We start from the raw sequence: 18,157 nt of genomic DNA, 5'->3' as shown, positions 1-18,157 counted from the left end.
TTGAAAAAGATCCAAATCCCAATGAGACTACTTGTTTAAATAAAGGATTACATTTTGAAAAAGAAAAAAAAATTAAAAACGTTCATTATGTTTTTATTACATCATGGTGGCAGTAATGCTCTGCCATATTTTCAAGCAGTCAGATTCACTTTTTGAATTCAAAAAAAAAAAAAAAAAAAAAAAAAATGCCCGCTTTTATGTTGAAGACCTGATGTCTGACTTCCTCTGTGCTCCTCCCTTACTGTTTTCAATTGATGCATCGAGCTCCGTTCTTTTTAGGTTGGACCTGCTGCTGGGTGACCATCTATTCCATTGGGGAAGCGGAATTATTGCTTGGGCGGGCTTTTTGTTGCTGTGGATCTAATTTTGGAGCAGATATATTTAGTTAACCCCTGTATTCAAGGGTTTATTGTATTTATTTATTGACCAAGATGGGCTGCGCTGGATTCACCTGCTCTAAACACTCCCTGTGCGCACTCAACATCCTCTATGTGGTGAGTATGCGCAGCGAAATGTTCCATATGGATTATTATACTATTATACTATACCGTTTTTACCTATAGACGCAGTGCTTTTTCTGTCCTGTCAGAGTGGAAATACAGTGAGGGAAACGTCCTGCAGTATGCAACACTGCTCAGACGCTGCTTTAATCAATTATTCACTGTGGTACCTGATCTGGGATCAGATGCTCAGTGTGCCCATCATCATCAGATAAAACAAATGAGAAGTAACGCGTTTAAAAGTCTGCCTGGTTTCTTTTTCAGGTGGAGTCCAGCTGTTAAGACATTTAAGTGTCGTTTCCTCCCACCACCCTTTTTCTGACATTGCAGAGGACGTCCTGTCTGTTAAAGCTTAGCCTGCAATCTCTGATAGCTCTTATCATGACTGGTTTCTAAACTTCTACTAAAGGCATGTTTATGACCCCTACAGGTTCCAACACTTCATAATGCCTGTTCATAGAAACCTTAGTTGTATATTATCTATAGTTAGCTTCACTTTATCAGTTTCAACCCTTCCAAAACCTGTAAGCATGAAACATCAGCAGGAAGACAAACAGCTGAATTAGTTTTTATCTGCTGTATGATTGTGTCCAGGGTTCAAAAGGAGCTTTATTATTATGTCATACAGCTGTCTATGTGGACATTGACACACAGACTCCTGAGTGAGTCAGAAGCATGCAGGTAAGGAACTTTCACCTGGAGCACTGACACTCTCTTTAGAGCAATGCATGCATTTGTGGTAAAGAGATCTGTCATTTAAAACCATTTAAGTTCAAAAACCCATCAGTCAACATTTAGTTTGACAACACTAACTGTTGATACTGCAACTAACCATTATTTTCATTATCAATGAATCTGAAATTATGTTCTTGATTTTAATTTAAAGAACATTATCTTAAAAAAAAGAACTTCCTAATAAGAATCAGAAATACTTTATTGATCCCTGGGAGAAAATTGGGTCATGTTACAGTTATGCATTATGCTATAATACGTAATTGGAAAAGAAAAGTGAAAAGTAAGAAATTTAAATGTGTGTGTGTGTGTGTGTGTGTGTGCATCATACTACAATATGTTGTAGTATGTTACGTATAACAACAGTATAAATAATAATGCTGAGAAATGGGATCTATAAATGTGTTAAAATGCAATAATAGTGTAAATAAGACATATTAGTTGAAATATACAGTATAAATGTAGTATTAATGCAGTATAAATATACACCAGAGTATTGCACTGTTTTTATTAAATTAATATTATAATATATTAAAAATATATTGTACTGTTAAGTCAGTATTACACAGTTGAAAATCTAAATCATAAATAAACTATCCGAGGGCCAGTCTATTGACTCAGAGTGTCTGACACATAACTTGGACAGCATCCTCCTCTCTGACACCACCACCCAAGAGTCCAGTGAGATTCCAGCTCACCAGTTTGTTGAGTCTGTTGGCGTCCACTACCCTCAACCTACTGTCCCGGCACGCAACAGTAAACAGGAAAGCACTGGTCACCACGGGCTCAAAAAAACATCCTCAGCATTGTCTGGCAGATGCTGAAGGACCTCAACCTCCTCAGAAAGGTCCTTCAAGAAAAACCTGAAGTGGCTTGTTTTGTCCAACCAAAAATTGAAAAAAAACTCAAGTTACCTCTTACACAAAACAATGGAAATCATCAAAAATCCTCACAGTTTAGAAGCTGTAACTTGGGAATGCCCATATATTTTCTGTCAATTAACTAAATATAGTTAGTGATGGAAAATGTATTTAGCAGCACAACTGCAAAAACATTCTTTTACAAGTAAAAATCCAGCATAAAAAAATAGAAGTCACTGACTAAGGCTTTACATTTGTACTTGGATCTCATGTCTGTATGTTTAGTAAAGAGCTAGAGCAGGGAGGTGATTAGCTTAGCTTAGCAAAGAGTGGAAACAAGGAAACAGCATGGCTGTGCAGCACGTTTTTGAAAAAAACACAAATTGTAATTTTTACTTTTCTGTTTGCATACAGATTAAAGGGGACGTATCATGCTTTTCCTAATTTTCAGACATGTATATAATGTCACAATGTTGGATGTTCATGTTAAAAGTGGCTGACGTGTCAAATAACGAGGTAAACATATGTAGCAGTAATCCCTGTGAGCAAAAAGCAGCAGCTTCAGACTGCTCTGAACACTTGGTTTCCAATGGTTTTTTCTACTTTCAGCCTGGAATAACGTCAGTTTGTGATGGATTTCTTTATATGGAGATCTGCTACATGCACAGCACGGGAGTTTGCTGCTCTGCTCCGGGAGTAGTTATGCCAAGCCACGACGCCATTACACAGCACAGCAAAGTAAAATAAGTAGTTTACCTGTTGGAGGTGTGCTGGTTGTTTGCAGCTCTCATAAAACATCTCAATGTGGCTGTTTCTGCTTGTACTAGTCCTCCCTGCGTTATTTCTAACTGATCCGCTGAACAAATAGCTCCAAATAGCTCAATATGTCCTTGTTTCGACGGAGAGACAGGAGCTAAAATGGAGTGTAAGAGAAACTGTGTATATTGAGGGGCTGCATAAAGGGCCAGTATAAGATAAATAAGGAGTTTTTTGAACTTTGAATCATGCAGAGCTACTCTATTGGAGTCCAAAAATAAAAATTTAGAGCTGAAATGAGCATAATAGGCCCTCTTTAAACAAAAGAGACACAACTTGTTAATTATTGAGCTTTGGAGCTGTGTTTTTGAACTCCTGGCTCTAGCTCCATTCACAACACACTGACATGAGATTGATTAATATCAATCTTCTCATCTAATGCTCACCGAGGAAGCATATTTCCCAAAATGAGTACCATGTACCATTTTATTTCAACAGTTAAGTACTGTACTTCCATTAAGTTGCGAGTGATGGATTTAAAAAGAAATGGTCAAATTCAAAGCAGCAAAAGCCAAGATATCCTGACTAGTCCCTTAAATTGGTCTCCAATTGCTCCAAATATGCTGGATCCTACAATTCCCATAATGAAGCTCAGTTGAACCTTTTCATCAGATCCTCTCTGCCTGGTGAATGCCCAAACTGAAAGCCCCAGTTTGTAATGCAGGTTTTCTGTTAAAGATTTCAATTCTACAAGCCAAATCTGAATGAACTGATAACATCATTATAACATCATTATGTTAGTATGTCTACATCTTAGACATTAATTGTTATAAGCTTAGTAAACTTAGTAAACTTTGATGTTTCAGTTTGGTGGAGTGTCCCTTTAAAATTAAGGTTTGTATTTATTACAAATCATGCCTGAATCTTCTGATAGCATTCAGACTCAGACTGTATGTCTGTCCTGTAGATGGTGAGTCTGCTGATGATAGGCATCGCAGCATGGGGGAAGTGGTTCGGTCTGGTGTCCAGTTTCCAGGTGGTGGGAGGCGTCATTGGTGTTGGAGTTTTCCTCTTCTTCGTGGCCCTGGCAGGCCTCATCGGGGCCATGAAGCACCACCAGGTCCTGCTCTTCTTCGTATCCTTCACTCGGCTTCACTGCTGCTTCTTAGAGCATATATAAGATGGTATTTATGAAGGTAAATATGTTGCAAAATGGGAAAGCATGTAGACTTCTTGTGAGAAATTGTAGAATATCAATCAATCAATCAATTTTTATTTATGTAGCGCCATATCACAACAAAAGTCATCTTAAGGCACTTTTCACATAGAGCAGGTCAAGACCATACTCCTTAATTTACAGAGACCCAGCAATTCCCCCATGAGCAAGCACTTGGCGACAGCGGTAAGGAAAAACTCCCCTTTAACGGGTAGAAACCTCAAGCAGAACCTGGCTCTTGGTGGGCGGCCATCTGCTTTGACCAGTTGGGTTGAGAGAGAGAAAGAGAGAGGGAAAGGGGGAGGGGGTACAGGAGAGCAACAATCACAACAACAAGCACAAGCATCAATAGACAGGGAAGGATGCCATCAGGACTGTGAAGGACCGCGAAGGCTCGGCCCAGAACCCAGGGTTTCCTGTGAGATGGGAAAGCACAAAAAACTCCGGGGAAGAAGCAAAGTTAGTGACATGCATTGATGTTACATGAATGCATACAGATGGAGAGGAGGAGGAGGAGAGAGGAGCTCAGTGCATCATGGGAAGTCCCCCAGCAGTCTAGGCCTATAGCAGCATAACTAAGGGCTGATCCAAGGTGAGCCTGGTCGGCCCTAACTATAAGCTTTATCAAAAAGGAAAGTTTTAAGCCTACTCTTAAACATAGAGAGGGTGTCTGCACCCCGGACCGAATCTGGTAGGTGGTTCCATAGAAGAGGAGCCTGATAGCTGAAGGCTCTGCCTCCCATTCTACTTTTAAAGACTGTAGGAACCACCAGTAAGCCTGCATGCTGGGAGCGCAGTGTTCTAGTGGGATAATACGGTATTATGAGCTCTTCAAGATATGATGGTGCCTGACTATTAAGGGCTTTGTAAGTTAGGAGAAGGATTTTAAATTCTATTCTAGATTTTACAGGAAGCCAATGTAGCGAAGCTAAAATGGGAGAAATGTGATCTCTTTTTCTAGTTTAGTCAATACACGTGCAGCTGCATTCTGGACCAGCTGGAGAGTCTTTAGAGACTTGTTAGGGCAGCCCGATAGTAAGGAATTGCAATAATCCAGCCTAGAAGTAACAAATGCGTGAACTAGTTTTTCTGCATCTTTTAGGGACAGGATGTGCCTGATTTTTGCGATATTACATAAGTGAAAAAAGGCAGTCCTTGAGATTTGATTTATGTGGGAGTTAAAGGACATATCCTGATCAAAGATAACTCTCAGATTCCTTACGGTGGTGCTGGAGGCCAGGGTAATGCCATCCAGAGTAGCTATATCATTAGATAATGTGTTTCTAAGGTGTTTAGGGCCAAGCACAATAACTTCAGTTTTATCTGAATTAAGTAGTAGAATATTGCAGGTCATCCAGGTCTTTATGTCCTTAAGGCATGCTTGGAGTTTGTTTAACTGATTGGTTTCATCTGGCTTCATTGATAAATATAATTGGGTGTCATCTGCATAACAATCAAAATTTATGGAGTGTTTCCTAATAATATTACCTAAAGGAAGCATATACAAGGTGAATAGAATTGGTCCAAGTACAGAACCTTGTGGAACTCCATGTCTAACCCTTGCCTTCACGGAAGATTCATCATTAACATGTACAAACTGAAATCGGTCTGATAAATAGGACTTAAACCAGCCTGCAAAAGGATTTGATGGTTGATTGTGTCGAATGCAGCACTAAGATCTAACAGGACAAGTATAGAGACAAATCCTTTGTCCGAGGCAGTTAGGAGGTCATTTGTGACATTCACCAGTGCTGTCTCTGTGCTATGATGCGCTCTAAATCCTGACTGAAAATCCTCAAATAAACTATTGTTATGTAGAAAGTCACATAACTGATTAGAGACGCGAGAACTTGTAGAACAAAAATCTGAACTCATATGTTTACATTTTCACTTATATAAAATATTTACACATGTGAGCAGAATTTGAAGTCAGAGAAAAACAAAACACATGAGAGCTTGTAGAAAAAATGTGAACTTGTATATTTTCACACACCCATGTTCTGAATGTGAAGTCACATAGAAAACATTCAGAAATGTGTAGATTGATATTTACATAAATACAATGACAGCTACAAGCCTGTAATCCAACATTTACTCCATTTTTTTTTTTTTTACTTGAGTCCTTTTTCCAGTACAACAACTTGGTGATTACAAGCTCTTGAATTGGTCACTGATTGGACAGCCAGCAACTTACGTCTGATTGGCTGATTGGTGGTTGTACCGGAAAATGGACTCAAGTAAAAAAAGTAAATGAGTAAATGTTGGATTAAAAGTTTGCAGCTGTTATTGTATTATGTAAATATCAATCTACACATTTGTGAATATTTTTCCTGTGACTTCACATTCAGAACATGGGTGTATGAATATTTTCTGAGTGAAAATTTCAACATACACGTTCACACTCTTTCTACAAGCTCTCATATGTTTTGTTTGTTTCTGTGACTTCAAATTCAGCTTACGTGTGAATATTTTATACAAGTGAAAATTCAACAAATTCAGATTTTTGTTCTGCAAGTTCTCGCATGGAGTCTACAAGCTCTCACATTTTGCAACATATTTACCCTCATAGATGTTGCCTTGTTTCAAAATATTATAATTATATATAACTATATAACCCATATTATAATATTATAATTATAAGACCGCAGTTTAATCTAAAATAACTTTATCGAACAAGTCAGTTAATTTTATTAACAAGTCAGTCCTCTTCCTAACTGCATTCAAAATTAGCTGGATGATGATCAAGAGAATAGTTTTATCATAAGTAAGTAATTTCTACTAAACAAATAATTTAGAATATTTACATGAATAGATGTGTATGTGGGAATGATCTTTTCTAGGAGAAAGGGGTTCTTTGATGACTTTGCATGTAATGTTATTGGCCCACAAGCTGTTTTTAATCTAATGCAGTATTCTCTTTCCACATCAGTGTTTTGGAAAATCCATTTTCCATTTATGTGTGCATGTGCAATAAGATCCAGACTAGCATCGTATTTCACACTGTAATAAGCTGAGCACTGACAGTACTCACTGTTCTATGTCCAGCTACTAACTCCAGAGTTTATTCTGCACATGCACAGTGTTTTAAGAAACACTTGCTTTCAACAGGACTATTTGTCCTATTTGTGATGTGTATATTTGTTGTTGTTCCTTGACATTGAAGCTCAGTATATGATCATCCTGTTCATGGTGTTTATCGTGCAGTTCTCTGTCTCCAGTGCCTGTTTGGCCATCAACAGAGAGCAACAGGTAAGATGAAAATGTGCAGTTTCAAAAGGAGATGGGTCTGGAGGAAAATGATAAAGAACTTGAGTTCCTGGTAAATTGTGAGATCAGTCAGAGGCGGAGATGTTCGGCTAACATCATGTATGTGTAAATGCTGTTTGTGGCAAATTAACACAAACTACACAAACGGTCCAGCAGAACAAATTCATGGAAATAACACAAGAAAATTTGCCTCCTGTTAATAGTCTGGCAACTTTTTTATAGTGGCATTGGTCTATTGTCTGTTGTTTAAGTTGACCAGTTATCCATGCATATATAAAAATACACATCACATCAAACAAAACAGAAGCAGAATCACTGTCAGTCTTTTAGGTTTCTTAGTATGGATTTTTCCACACATACATTTGCAACAAATGTGCATCCACTTGAATTTTTACATTGACTTTTTATCTATCCATTGCTGTCACACTGTGAGTAGCTTGCTTGTTAGCAAACATTGTGTAAATCAGAACATCACTACATAGACTTGCTAACTTATACATTGTTAGCTTGCAATCACTGGCACAGTTACAGCAATGACCGAGAGGTGGTGGAGGCATTATCACGTCGTGTTTCCTTGCAGTGGGTCTCCAACAGTTTAAAATGTTGACTGCAGCACTTCATTTTGTTTGTATCTACAATTTTGATGGAATGGATTCCAGAAACTACATTATTGATAACTTTTCCTTTGTGAGAAAATTACTACGGAGCTTAGAGGAAAATTTCTCCCTCATTTTCATGTAAAAATGTACTGCTTTGAATAATATTTGTGTCTGATATGTTTTTATCACGAATAAGTTCAAAACCTAGTTAGAAATTCTTAAAATGACATCTACTCCTTCTTCCTAATTAAAAATTCCAGAATCTATGCATATGCAAATATATTTCATTTTCAAAAGTTGAACTGTTGGACACATTGACTGTATATAAATATGGACGTCATGACAGCTAAACTAAAAAATCAAAGTAAATGTGTGGTGTAGCCTGACCGGAGTGGCTGGTCACTTGGTAGGAGGCAGACACAGGAAACCTTATCCAGGTATCACAAGGTGGTTTATTTACAAGAAAAAGTGGCACCATGCTACACATGTAACAAAACAACAACAACAACAAAATTATGTACAAAACAAAAAAACAACTAAATAGTTAACTTGGCCTAACTGATCAAAACTCAACTCATATCAACTGAACTTATATTAACTTATCATCATGTGCACATAGCTACACACTGATGTTCTAACCCCCCGACAGCCAAAAAGCAACTGCTAAATAGACCCTTCCATCAGCAGTCCATCAGAGTCAATCTGGGCTGTACCATTGCTGCAGGTGCATCCCATGTCTCTGCTAAAACAGGTCAGAGATAAAGTTATTTCATCTTACCAACCTCCATGGTGAAACACTTTACCATAGCTTACCATATAACACATTTGCAACCATACATTAACTGATCAAAGTCACAGTAAATACCTCACTTAACCTAATTAACTACCACCCCCGCCACATTATCCAACCCAGTGACATCACCAATGATGTCACCCAGTGTATAAATACAGGCCATTGTTGGGTGCCTCCTCCTTTTGTCTGTGGAGCACATGGTGGGTATGGTAAGTAGCACAGAAAGAATAGGATTAAATTATGAAATGCTGACTTAACCCAATAAACAATAACTAAACTTAACAATACTTGTCCGGTGTTTACTTAAACCAAAAATGTTACTGGTATGTGAACTGTAACCAAACATAATGCAAACCACAAACAAACCCGGGATAGTATGTGTCTGCAAGTTACAGATTGATCATAAACATATGGCTAAACAAACAATTACCAAGCATGGTTAAATTTGCAAGCTATGTGGCATTGATGGTGAAAGTAGGGACAAATGGTGTATTCTCACCCACTTTGTCACAAAATGTCAAATAAATTTTTTCTAAAGATGGTTTCTGTCAGGTTTTTTGGTAGTTCTTATCACACTGATGTATGTTCACGTGCTCATTTTTTCAAGTTTTTTTAAATTAGTTGTTTGACGATATAAAAAGGGGTATGATGCTCTCAAACCTCCATCAGACGGCTGAGGGTGCATGTCCTGTGGGCCGCTATCCTGCCTCCCAATTCTACTGCACAGACTATGGCTCCAAATGATGTCACACAAGCAGGATGGCAGCTCCCAAAAAGAAGATATTTTGGCTTCACTTTTGCATAGCAGTAGGAGGTGGAGATGTGTCATCCATATTTATGTACAGTCAATGGTTGGATACAAGATATATCCTTTTTCACTGTAAAGTCCATTCTCAGTGTATGCACTAGAGGCTTCAAGTTTCCACATTACATTTGTGTACGTTGCATGCTGGACCAGGATCAGCTTCCAAAATAGTTGTGATGTCACAAATCATGCTCGTAAGTCTGCCCCTTTAACTTAGATTTCCAGGGAGCAGAGAGAAACTTTCCCCCTTAACCAGATAAATGTGAAAACAGCTTTCTATTGTAAAACTCTGCACAGACATCATTCTTTACAGTGAAGCTCAAACATCCAACTGTAGGAACAAGAAGAAAGACACATATTTGAATTGAGGGGACTTTCAACTTTCAACCCCCTTCTTTAAAAAAAAAGCTTAATTTAAATTAACAAGTCTTTACCAGCTGTGGATAAATATCTGTGGAGGACAAATTCATTATTGTAGTTCCTTGCCTCCAACATCACTACATAGACATGAATGTCGGAGAATGTCATAGGTTGCTAACTTACACATTGTTAGTTTGCGAGCACTGACACAATCACAGCAATGAGCGAGAAGTGGTGGGGGCATTATCACATGTTTTATATGCTCCAGTGGCTATTCAGCGTTAGATGATGTAGCTATCACCTAATTAAGGATGTCCCTGCTGTGAAGACCAAATTTCCAGACCAAATGTCTCAGAACATCTGAACAAGGCCTGTAACGACTCAGAGAAATGTGTCTTTCATTTGCCTACAGTTACAGAAATATCATGTGACTGTGTCATGTTTACCAGATATTTTTGTTTTGGTGGTCATTAGTCACTGAGGCTACTGCAGGATATAAATAAATGAAGTTAGACATTGGCTTCACTGTTAACTAATTTTTAGCTTGGATATGTTGTTGTTGTTTTCTTGGAGTTGACAGGCATTCTTGGTCGTGTAGGAAATCACTAACTGAAGTAGAAGGCAGGGTGAGGAGTGGCTGCAGCAAAAGGAAGTATAATGCTTAATTTGTGGAATGATTACATATCCTTGACATATGATATTTAATGTGGTAAGAGCATTCAATGGAGCTTTGTCCTTCTCCTTTTGTAGAATCAGCCAGCAGTCACCATTCAAAGACGTTAATCTGAATAGATAAACACAGACAAAAACCTCAGCACCCTCAGGGAACACCGTCCATTACCACTAATCCAGCACAGCTGATTAGCAATGACGAGTATCATCTTCCCTTTTCAGGAAGAGACTTTGTTTGCATTTGTAGCGTCAGTAATGAAATGGAAGTGATTTGTGGTTGCTGTTGAAAGCTTTGATGAGCCAAGAGCACACTGCTGCTCCTGCTACCAGAAAACAGACAGACCCTTCACCTTTCTAGAGCTACTGACTATAATCGAAAGTGACCCATATTTAAAGGTATATGTAAGACAGCTGTGAAGCTCTGCAAGGACACAGTCAGATAATTGCAGTACAGTTGGAATAAAAAACTGTGAAGTAAAAAGTAACTAAATCTGTCATGCAATAAAGTTCCTACTGAAGATCTTTAGTTGTGCAATTAAATGCATACAGCAACTGTTTGTGTAAACAAACAGTAATGATCAATCAATCAATCAATTTTTATTTATATAGCGCCATATCACAACAGAAGTCATCTCAAGGCACTTTTCACATAGAGCAGGTCAAGACTGTACTCTTTAATTTACAGAGACCCAACAATTCCCCCATGAGCAAGCACTTGGCGACAGCGGTAAGGAAAAACTCCCCTTTAAGGGGTAGAAACCTCAAGCAGACCCCGGCTCTTGGTGGGCGGCAATCTGCTTTGACCGGTTGGGTTGAGAGAGAGAAAGAGAGAGGGAAAGGGGGAGGGGGTACAGGAGAGCAACAATCACAACAACAAGCACAAGGATCAATAGTCAGGGAAGGATGCCATCAGGACTGTGAAGGACCGCGAAGGCTCGGCCCGGGACCCAGGTTTTCCTGTGAGATGAGAAAGCACAAAAAACTCCGGGGAAGAAGCAAAGTTAGTGACATGCATTGATGTTACATGAATGCATACAGATGGAGAGGAGGAGGAGGAGAGAGGAGCTCAGTGCATCATGGGAAGTCCCCCAGCAGTCTAGGCCTATAGCAGCATAACTAAGGGCTGATCCAAGGTGAGCCTGGTCGGCCCTAACTATAAGCTTTATCAAAAAGGAAAGTTTTAAGCCTACTCTTAAACATAGAGAGGGTGTCTGCACCCCGGACTGAATTTGGTAGGTGGTTCCATAGAAGAGGAGCCTGATAGCTGAAGGCTCTGCCTCCCATTCTACTTTTAAAGACTGTAGGAACCACCAGTAACCCTGCATTCTGGGAGCACAGTGTTCTAGTGGGGAAATACGGTATTATGAGCTCTTCAAGATATGATGGTGCCTGACTATTAAGGGCTTTGTAAGTTAGGAGAAGGATTTTAAATTCTATTCTAGATTTTACAGGAAGCCAATGTAGCGAAGCTAAAATGGGAGAAATGTGGTCTCTTTTTCTAGTTTTAGTCAGAACACGTGCAGCTGCATTCTGGACCAGCTGGAGAGTCTTTAGAGACTTGTTAGGGCAGCCCGATAGTAAGGAATTGCAATAATCCAGCCTAGAAGTAACAAATGCGTGAACTAGTTTTTCTGCATCTTTTAGGGACAGGATGTGCCTGATTTTTGCGATATTACATAAGTGAAAAAAGGCAGTCCTTGAGATTTGATTTATGTGGGAGTTAAAGGACATATCCTGATCAAAGATAACTCTCAGATTCCTTACGGTGGTGCTGGAGGCCAGGGTAATGCCATCCAGAGTAGCTATATCATTAGATAATGTGTTTCTAAGGTGTTTAGGGCCAAGCACAATAACTTCAGTTTTATCTGAATTAAGTAGTAGAAAATTGCAGGTCATCCAGGTCTTTATGTCATTAAGGCATGCTTGGAGTTTGTTTAACTGATTGGGTTCATCTGGCTTCATTGATAAATATAATTGGGTGTCATCTGCGTAACAATGAAAATTTATGGAGTGTTTCCTAATAATATTACCTAAAGGAAGCATATATAAGGTGAATAGAATTGGTCCAAGTACAGAACCTTGTGGAACTCCATGTCTAACTTTTGCCTTCACGGAGGATTCATCATTAACATGTACAAACTGAAATCGGTCTGATAAATAGGACTTAAACCAGCTTAATGCAGTTCCTTTAATGCCAATTAAATGTTCCAGTCTCTGCAAAAGGATTTGATGGTCAATTGTGTCGAATGCAGCACTAAGATCTAACAGGACAAGTATAGAGAGAAATCATTTGTCTGATGCAGTTAGGAGGTCATTTGTGACTTTCACTAGTGCTGTCTCTGTGCTATGATGCGCTCTAAATCCTGACTGAAAATCCTCAAATAAACTATTGTTATGTAGAAAGTCACATAACTGATTAGAGACTGCTTTCTCAAGGATCTTAGATAGAAATGGAAGGTTAGATATAGGTCTATAATTGGCTAGAACACCTGAATCAAGAGTAGGCTTCTTAAGAAGAGGTTTAATTACAGCTACTTTAAAGGACTGTGGTACATAGCCTGTTACTAAAGACAGATTGATCATGTCTAGTAAAGAAGTGCTCACTAAGGGTAAGGCTTCCTTAAGCAGCCTAGTTGGGATGGGATCTAAGAGACAGGTTGATGGTTTAGCTGAACAAATCATTGAAGTTAGTTCAGACAAGTCTACTGGAGAAAAACAGTCCAAATATATGTCAGGATTTACTGCTGTTTCTAAGGTGCCTGTGTTTGGGGAGAGAACGGTGCCTGTTGAGGGCATGAGGTGGTTAATTGTTTGGTTAATGATGAGAAAAGAGTTGCATTGTCACAACAAAGACTGCTGTGTTAACTTCCTCATCTTTGATTAATGTTCAGTCATAGCTTGTTTTAGGAGGATTTTAAATGTAATACAATATAGATCAAACATAGATTTTTTTTTTACCCAAAAGCCAAGCAAAGAAAATGGAGGTGCTAATTTTCAGCCCTGAATAGCGATTGCAGTCTTCCTTTCTCAGGATGCATACAGCCCCACCAACCTCCACCAATAAGGCAAGGCAGATTGTATGTAGTCAGAGGGGCAAAAGCCAGGGATAAAAGACAAAGAGGGGCAAAAATATAATTCTGGAAAGCAATTTACGGTGGAAATTATGGCCTTGCACCATTAATAATTTCTTTAAAAAACCCTAAAAGTGAGAATGCTGAATACTGATTTGTAAAGCATGCTGCATTCCTCCTTGTCCGTGGCCTGCAGGATCACCTGCTGGAGGTCGGCTGGAATAACTCCCAGAGCACCCAGAGAGATGTGGAGAAGAGCCTCAACTGCTGCGGCTTCAAACAGGTTGACCCCAACACCACCTGTGATGCTGTGAGTTTGTTTTCTTGCCTGTTACATGTTAGCATGTCAAAACAGGTTGATGCTTTCTAAGTTGATGGGATATTACCACAAATAAAATGCAGTTTGAAATGATAAAAACCTGTAACCCTGTCATCTTCTGCCTTTACCTGTTTTGCCTAAGTGTTCTGTCTCTGTTCTCCTGCAGGCCTGTTTTCCCAACCATTCCTGTTTGCCATGTGCAGGTAAGATCCAGGAACATGCTGGAGAGGTTCTCCGCTTTGTAGGAGGAATCGGACTCTTTTTCAGCTTCACAGAGGTGAGCCATCAAAACTACACTTAACTGCAGTTTTAATCAAACTGAGTGGTTTCACCAGCAGGACTGAAGATGACTGTTCAGCCTGCAGCAGGGAGTCAGCAAGATAAATCTCTGTCGTACATTTCTGTAGACTTTATGTCATTTATCTGTATTTGATGTTTTATAACCATAACTGTGAAGGTAAATCTGCCCTTTTAAGAGTTCAGTATCAGTAGCAGAAGTAGAAGTATTATTTGTAGCAGTATTAGTAATACTATAAAATAGTAGTATCAGTAGCAGTAGCAGTATAAGAGGAAGTAGTATAGCAGTAGTAGCAGTAGTAGCAGTAGCAGTAGTAATAGTTGTAATAGTAATAGTTGTAGTAGTAATAGTAGAATTAAATAGTGGTTGCAGCAACAGTAGCATCTGTTGCAGTAGTAGCAACAGTTTTAGTAGTAATAGTCTACTAAATAGTGAATAGTCAAAATAAACTACAATGTGTATGTTCATGGTAATAAACGAACATGTCATCAAGTGCAGCAGTGTGGCTCATTGACATGTTTTGAATAGTTTTTGGACAACAATGGAGGTCTACGGCACAGAGGAATAACATATATCAGTCTTTGATACGCACACAATACTTGTTAATAGATCAGTTCATTGTCACTCTGTCCTTGTGTCAGATTCTTGGAGTGTGGCTCACGTATCACTACAGGAACCAGAAGGATCCCCGAGCGAACCCCAGTGCTTTCCTGTGAGACAACACCAGCTTCGGCTCTCTCTCAGCCCCCTGCACCTCATCACCTCTACAGATCTTCTCTGGGCTTTAAAGGGGACCTGTTATGCTCATTTCCAGCTCTATATTTTTATTCTGGGACTCCACTAGTGTAGCTGTGCATGATTCACAGCTAAAAAAAAACAACTTATTGATCTTATACCAGTCCTTTATGCAGCCCCTCAGTTCAGCCTCTGCACTAACAGGTAGTCTTAGCTCCTGTCTCTTTAAGGCATCCCTCCTCTCTCTGTTCTGATTGGCCAGTTTCAGGAAGCCTGCCAAGGGGCAGCCTCAGAGTCATGTTAAGTTACTGCTGATGAAAACCCAATATTTCCTGCCTTACTGCTTCATATTAAAAGCTTTTAAATGACTAAATAACGGGAGACTTTTATTGTGATGAAGTTTCCAGGAAATTAAACATGTTCCTCACCGAATTAGCGGAGTTTCGTTAGTGGCGCTAAAAACCACTTGACAGAACAACATATGGACATATATGGAGCTCTTTGTTGAGTGGATTAGTTAGAAATAATGCAGAGAGGAATAGTACAAGCAGAAAGCCACACTGATGATGATGTTTGATGAAGAGCTTCAGACGACCAGCATACCTCCAACAGGTGAACTACTTATTTTACTTTGCCCTGCTGTGTAGTTGAAAAACACTCACAGTGTGACAGCTCGACTTGAGTCATGGCTCAGTGTGACTACCCCCAAAACAATAGAAAAACACCATAATGTTAACAGAGGGGAGCAGTGAACTTGTGCACTGTGCGTGTAGCAGATGTCCATACAAAGAAATCCATCATGAGCAGACGTCAGAAACCAAGTTTTCAGAGCAGTCTGAAGCCAGTGCTTTTTGCTCACAGAGATTACTTCTGCATACGTTTACCTCATTATTTTGACACTTTTGCCATGTTTAATATGAACATCCAACATTGTAACATTACATATATGACTGAAACTAAGGAAAAACATAATAGGTCCCCTTTAACTGTAAATACAAGACTGACCTGTGTGTTTCCACTGATTGCTGCAGTCATGCTCTTATAATGTGATGTGCTTGGTTTTTGAGAGTGTAGTGTGTTCTGAAAATTCAGTTCAGTTGTATGTGAAGGAAAACATGTTGCTACTGTGACAGCTCTCCTGCTGGAGCTGGAAGCATCTTATCGGGATAATCTACTACAAAAGAAAAGTGTCTCACACTGAAGCTATACTACACTGGGCACTAATGAGTGTAAAAAGCAGGATTATTGTTTGCAGCTGTCTGCTGTATATTCCTGAAGTATTTATGCAGCCTGCCTAATGCTGACTCTGACTAATGTTGACTTTTTTCTTTGTTGTTTGTTCCAAAAAACAGTCAGTCCCACTGAACGCAATAATGTCAACCACTACTCTACATTATGATCTGACAGACTAAATTATTCTGACCATGTTTGAAAGTATGATTGTGTTTGAGGAGAAAGTGCTTTTGCTTATGTGTGTGTGTGTGTGTGTGTGTGTGTGTGTGTGTGTGTGTGTGTGTGTGTGTTACTTACTGGTTTACCAGTTTGTCTTGCTCCTGGCTGTGTGCTGTGTATTTGGCCTTTTGCATGACTCCTCTGCAAATATAAGCTAGTGTATGAGAACTGCAATGATGATTCTGTAAACCTGTCTGAGCCTTTGTACTGTAAACTACAATAAAACACTGAAGGAAGAGGAGAAATCCTTTGTCTTATTGTTTTGTTTTGTTTTTTGTTTTGGGGTTTTTTTTTATTAAGGATTTGCAAAAAAATTTAGAATTATTTTTGTCAATTGTTGAGTCTTGAAAGTCTTATTTTCTTAAAATAAGTAAAAAAGTGCAGTAAGATGATTTCTCACTGTTTCCATTACACATTAACCTGTTTCAATACATTTCTAGAAATGAGCAGCAGCATTCTGACAGAAATCAGATTAAGATAGCACTAGAATAAAGAAAAAAATCCCTTAATTCTAGAAAATCAGATTACTAGTTCTGACATTGTCAGTGAGTGCCAAAAATTCCCATCCCAATAATGTAGGGGGCGCTATCGCTGCTGAAAAATAAAACTGCAATGTCCTCTAATCAGTAATTACAGTCCTGAACAAATATGTTAACACGTCAGAACAAACACCAATAATATTTGTACCAATTTCTCTGCAAAAATGAATTTAAATTTCTGTTCGACATTAATGCTCCAGTACAATGATATTTTAGAAAATAACAGCGACACTGGGAGCAAGACCCCATCCCAGATAAAACTGGGCGAGAGATGCAGGGTACACCTTGGACTGTGGGATGAGCACTCAGAGTTAACCCGCAGAGACAAAGGGCTGCATTATTCTACCAAATGGAAATATTCTGGATGTCTTGTGCATCATTTAGACACATTTGCCCCAAATTCAGCTCAACAGATTTGGTATCTTTGGAAACTTTGGGATCTGGAGTAGAATTTATATAAAGTTTTGAGCACTGTGACTTTTACTGTCTGACCCAATGGTACTTAAATAACTTGCACAAATTTATATTCTAACGTATTTTTAACATCTGGACAACAGGTGAAAAGAAGCGTTTGAGACTATTACGTCAATGTTGCCGTTGATAAATGGACATTTGTGAAATTTGTGTGGCCTGAAAAGTTACCTGTGTTACCTATTCTTTACTTATCAGCTGTATTCTACAAGACACTGGTTTCACTCTGTCATAACCAAAGCACCATTTCTTGCTCTCTGCACTCTCATTTGATTCCCAGCAGAAAGAGGATGTCGGTTGAAGTCCTGACCAACCAACTTATGCCACGCTCTCCCTGCTTTGAGAAGCTCATTACACAGGACAATAATCTTAGTTGAGCCTCAGTAACCCAGCAACAGGAAAAAGCTTTCAGCACTGGCAGTGTGGACCCACCCATCCAGGATGTTAAACACATAAACACGCACACACACACAACACACTGCTGATCACACAGCCTGCTCCATGAATAGGTTCCTCATCAACTCATTTGAATGAAACTCATTTTCAGTACTTGAAACAGACGAATGTATGTTGATCCATAGAAACCTGATCATTATCAGCTTTAATTTATAACCACCACAGCTTTGAATTGTCATGGGTTAATGAAACTCACAATTCATTCCAGTCAGGCATTTACTAAACTGATCATATAACAGATGAACAAGAACCTGAT

The 18,157-nt window shown here is 39.0% G+C and overlaps 1 protein-coding gene across 1 annotated transcript; it reads left to right on the top strand.

The window, feature by feature from the left end:
- Nucleotides 1-16,316, top strand: tspan13b (tetraspanin 13b). The gene is made up of 6 exons (XM_067611767.1): nt 1-494; nt 3,816-3,983; nt 7,233-7,313; nt 13,828-13,941; nt 14,117-14,227; nt 14,890-16,316. The coding sequence occupies exons 1-6, from the start codon at nt 432-434 to the stop codon at nt 14,962-14,964; spliced, it is 612 nt and encodes a 203-aa protein (XP_067467868.1). The 5' UTR covers nt 1-431; the 3' UTR covers nt 14,965-16,316.
- Nucleotides 16,317-18,157: the final 1,841 nt, after the last annotated feature.

This window comes from Thunnus thynnus, chromosome 15 (assembly GCF_963924715.1).
Source record: "Thunnus thynnus chromosome 15, fThuThy2.1, whole genome shotgun sequence".
Taxonomy (NCBI): domain Eukaryota; kingdom Metazoa; phylum Chordata; class Actinopteri; order Scombriformes; family Scombridae; genus Thunnus; species Thunnus thynnus.
The sequence above is the reverse complement of the archived record's forward strand: the minus strand, read 5'-3'. Positions and strand labels throughout refer to the sequence as shown.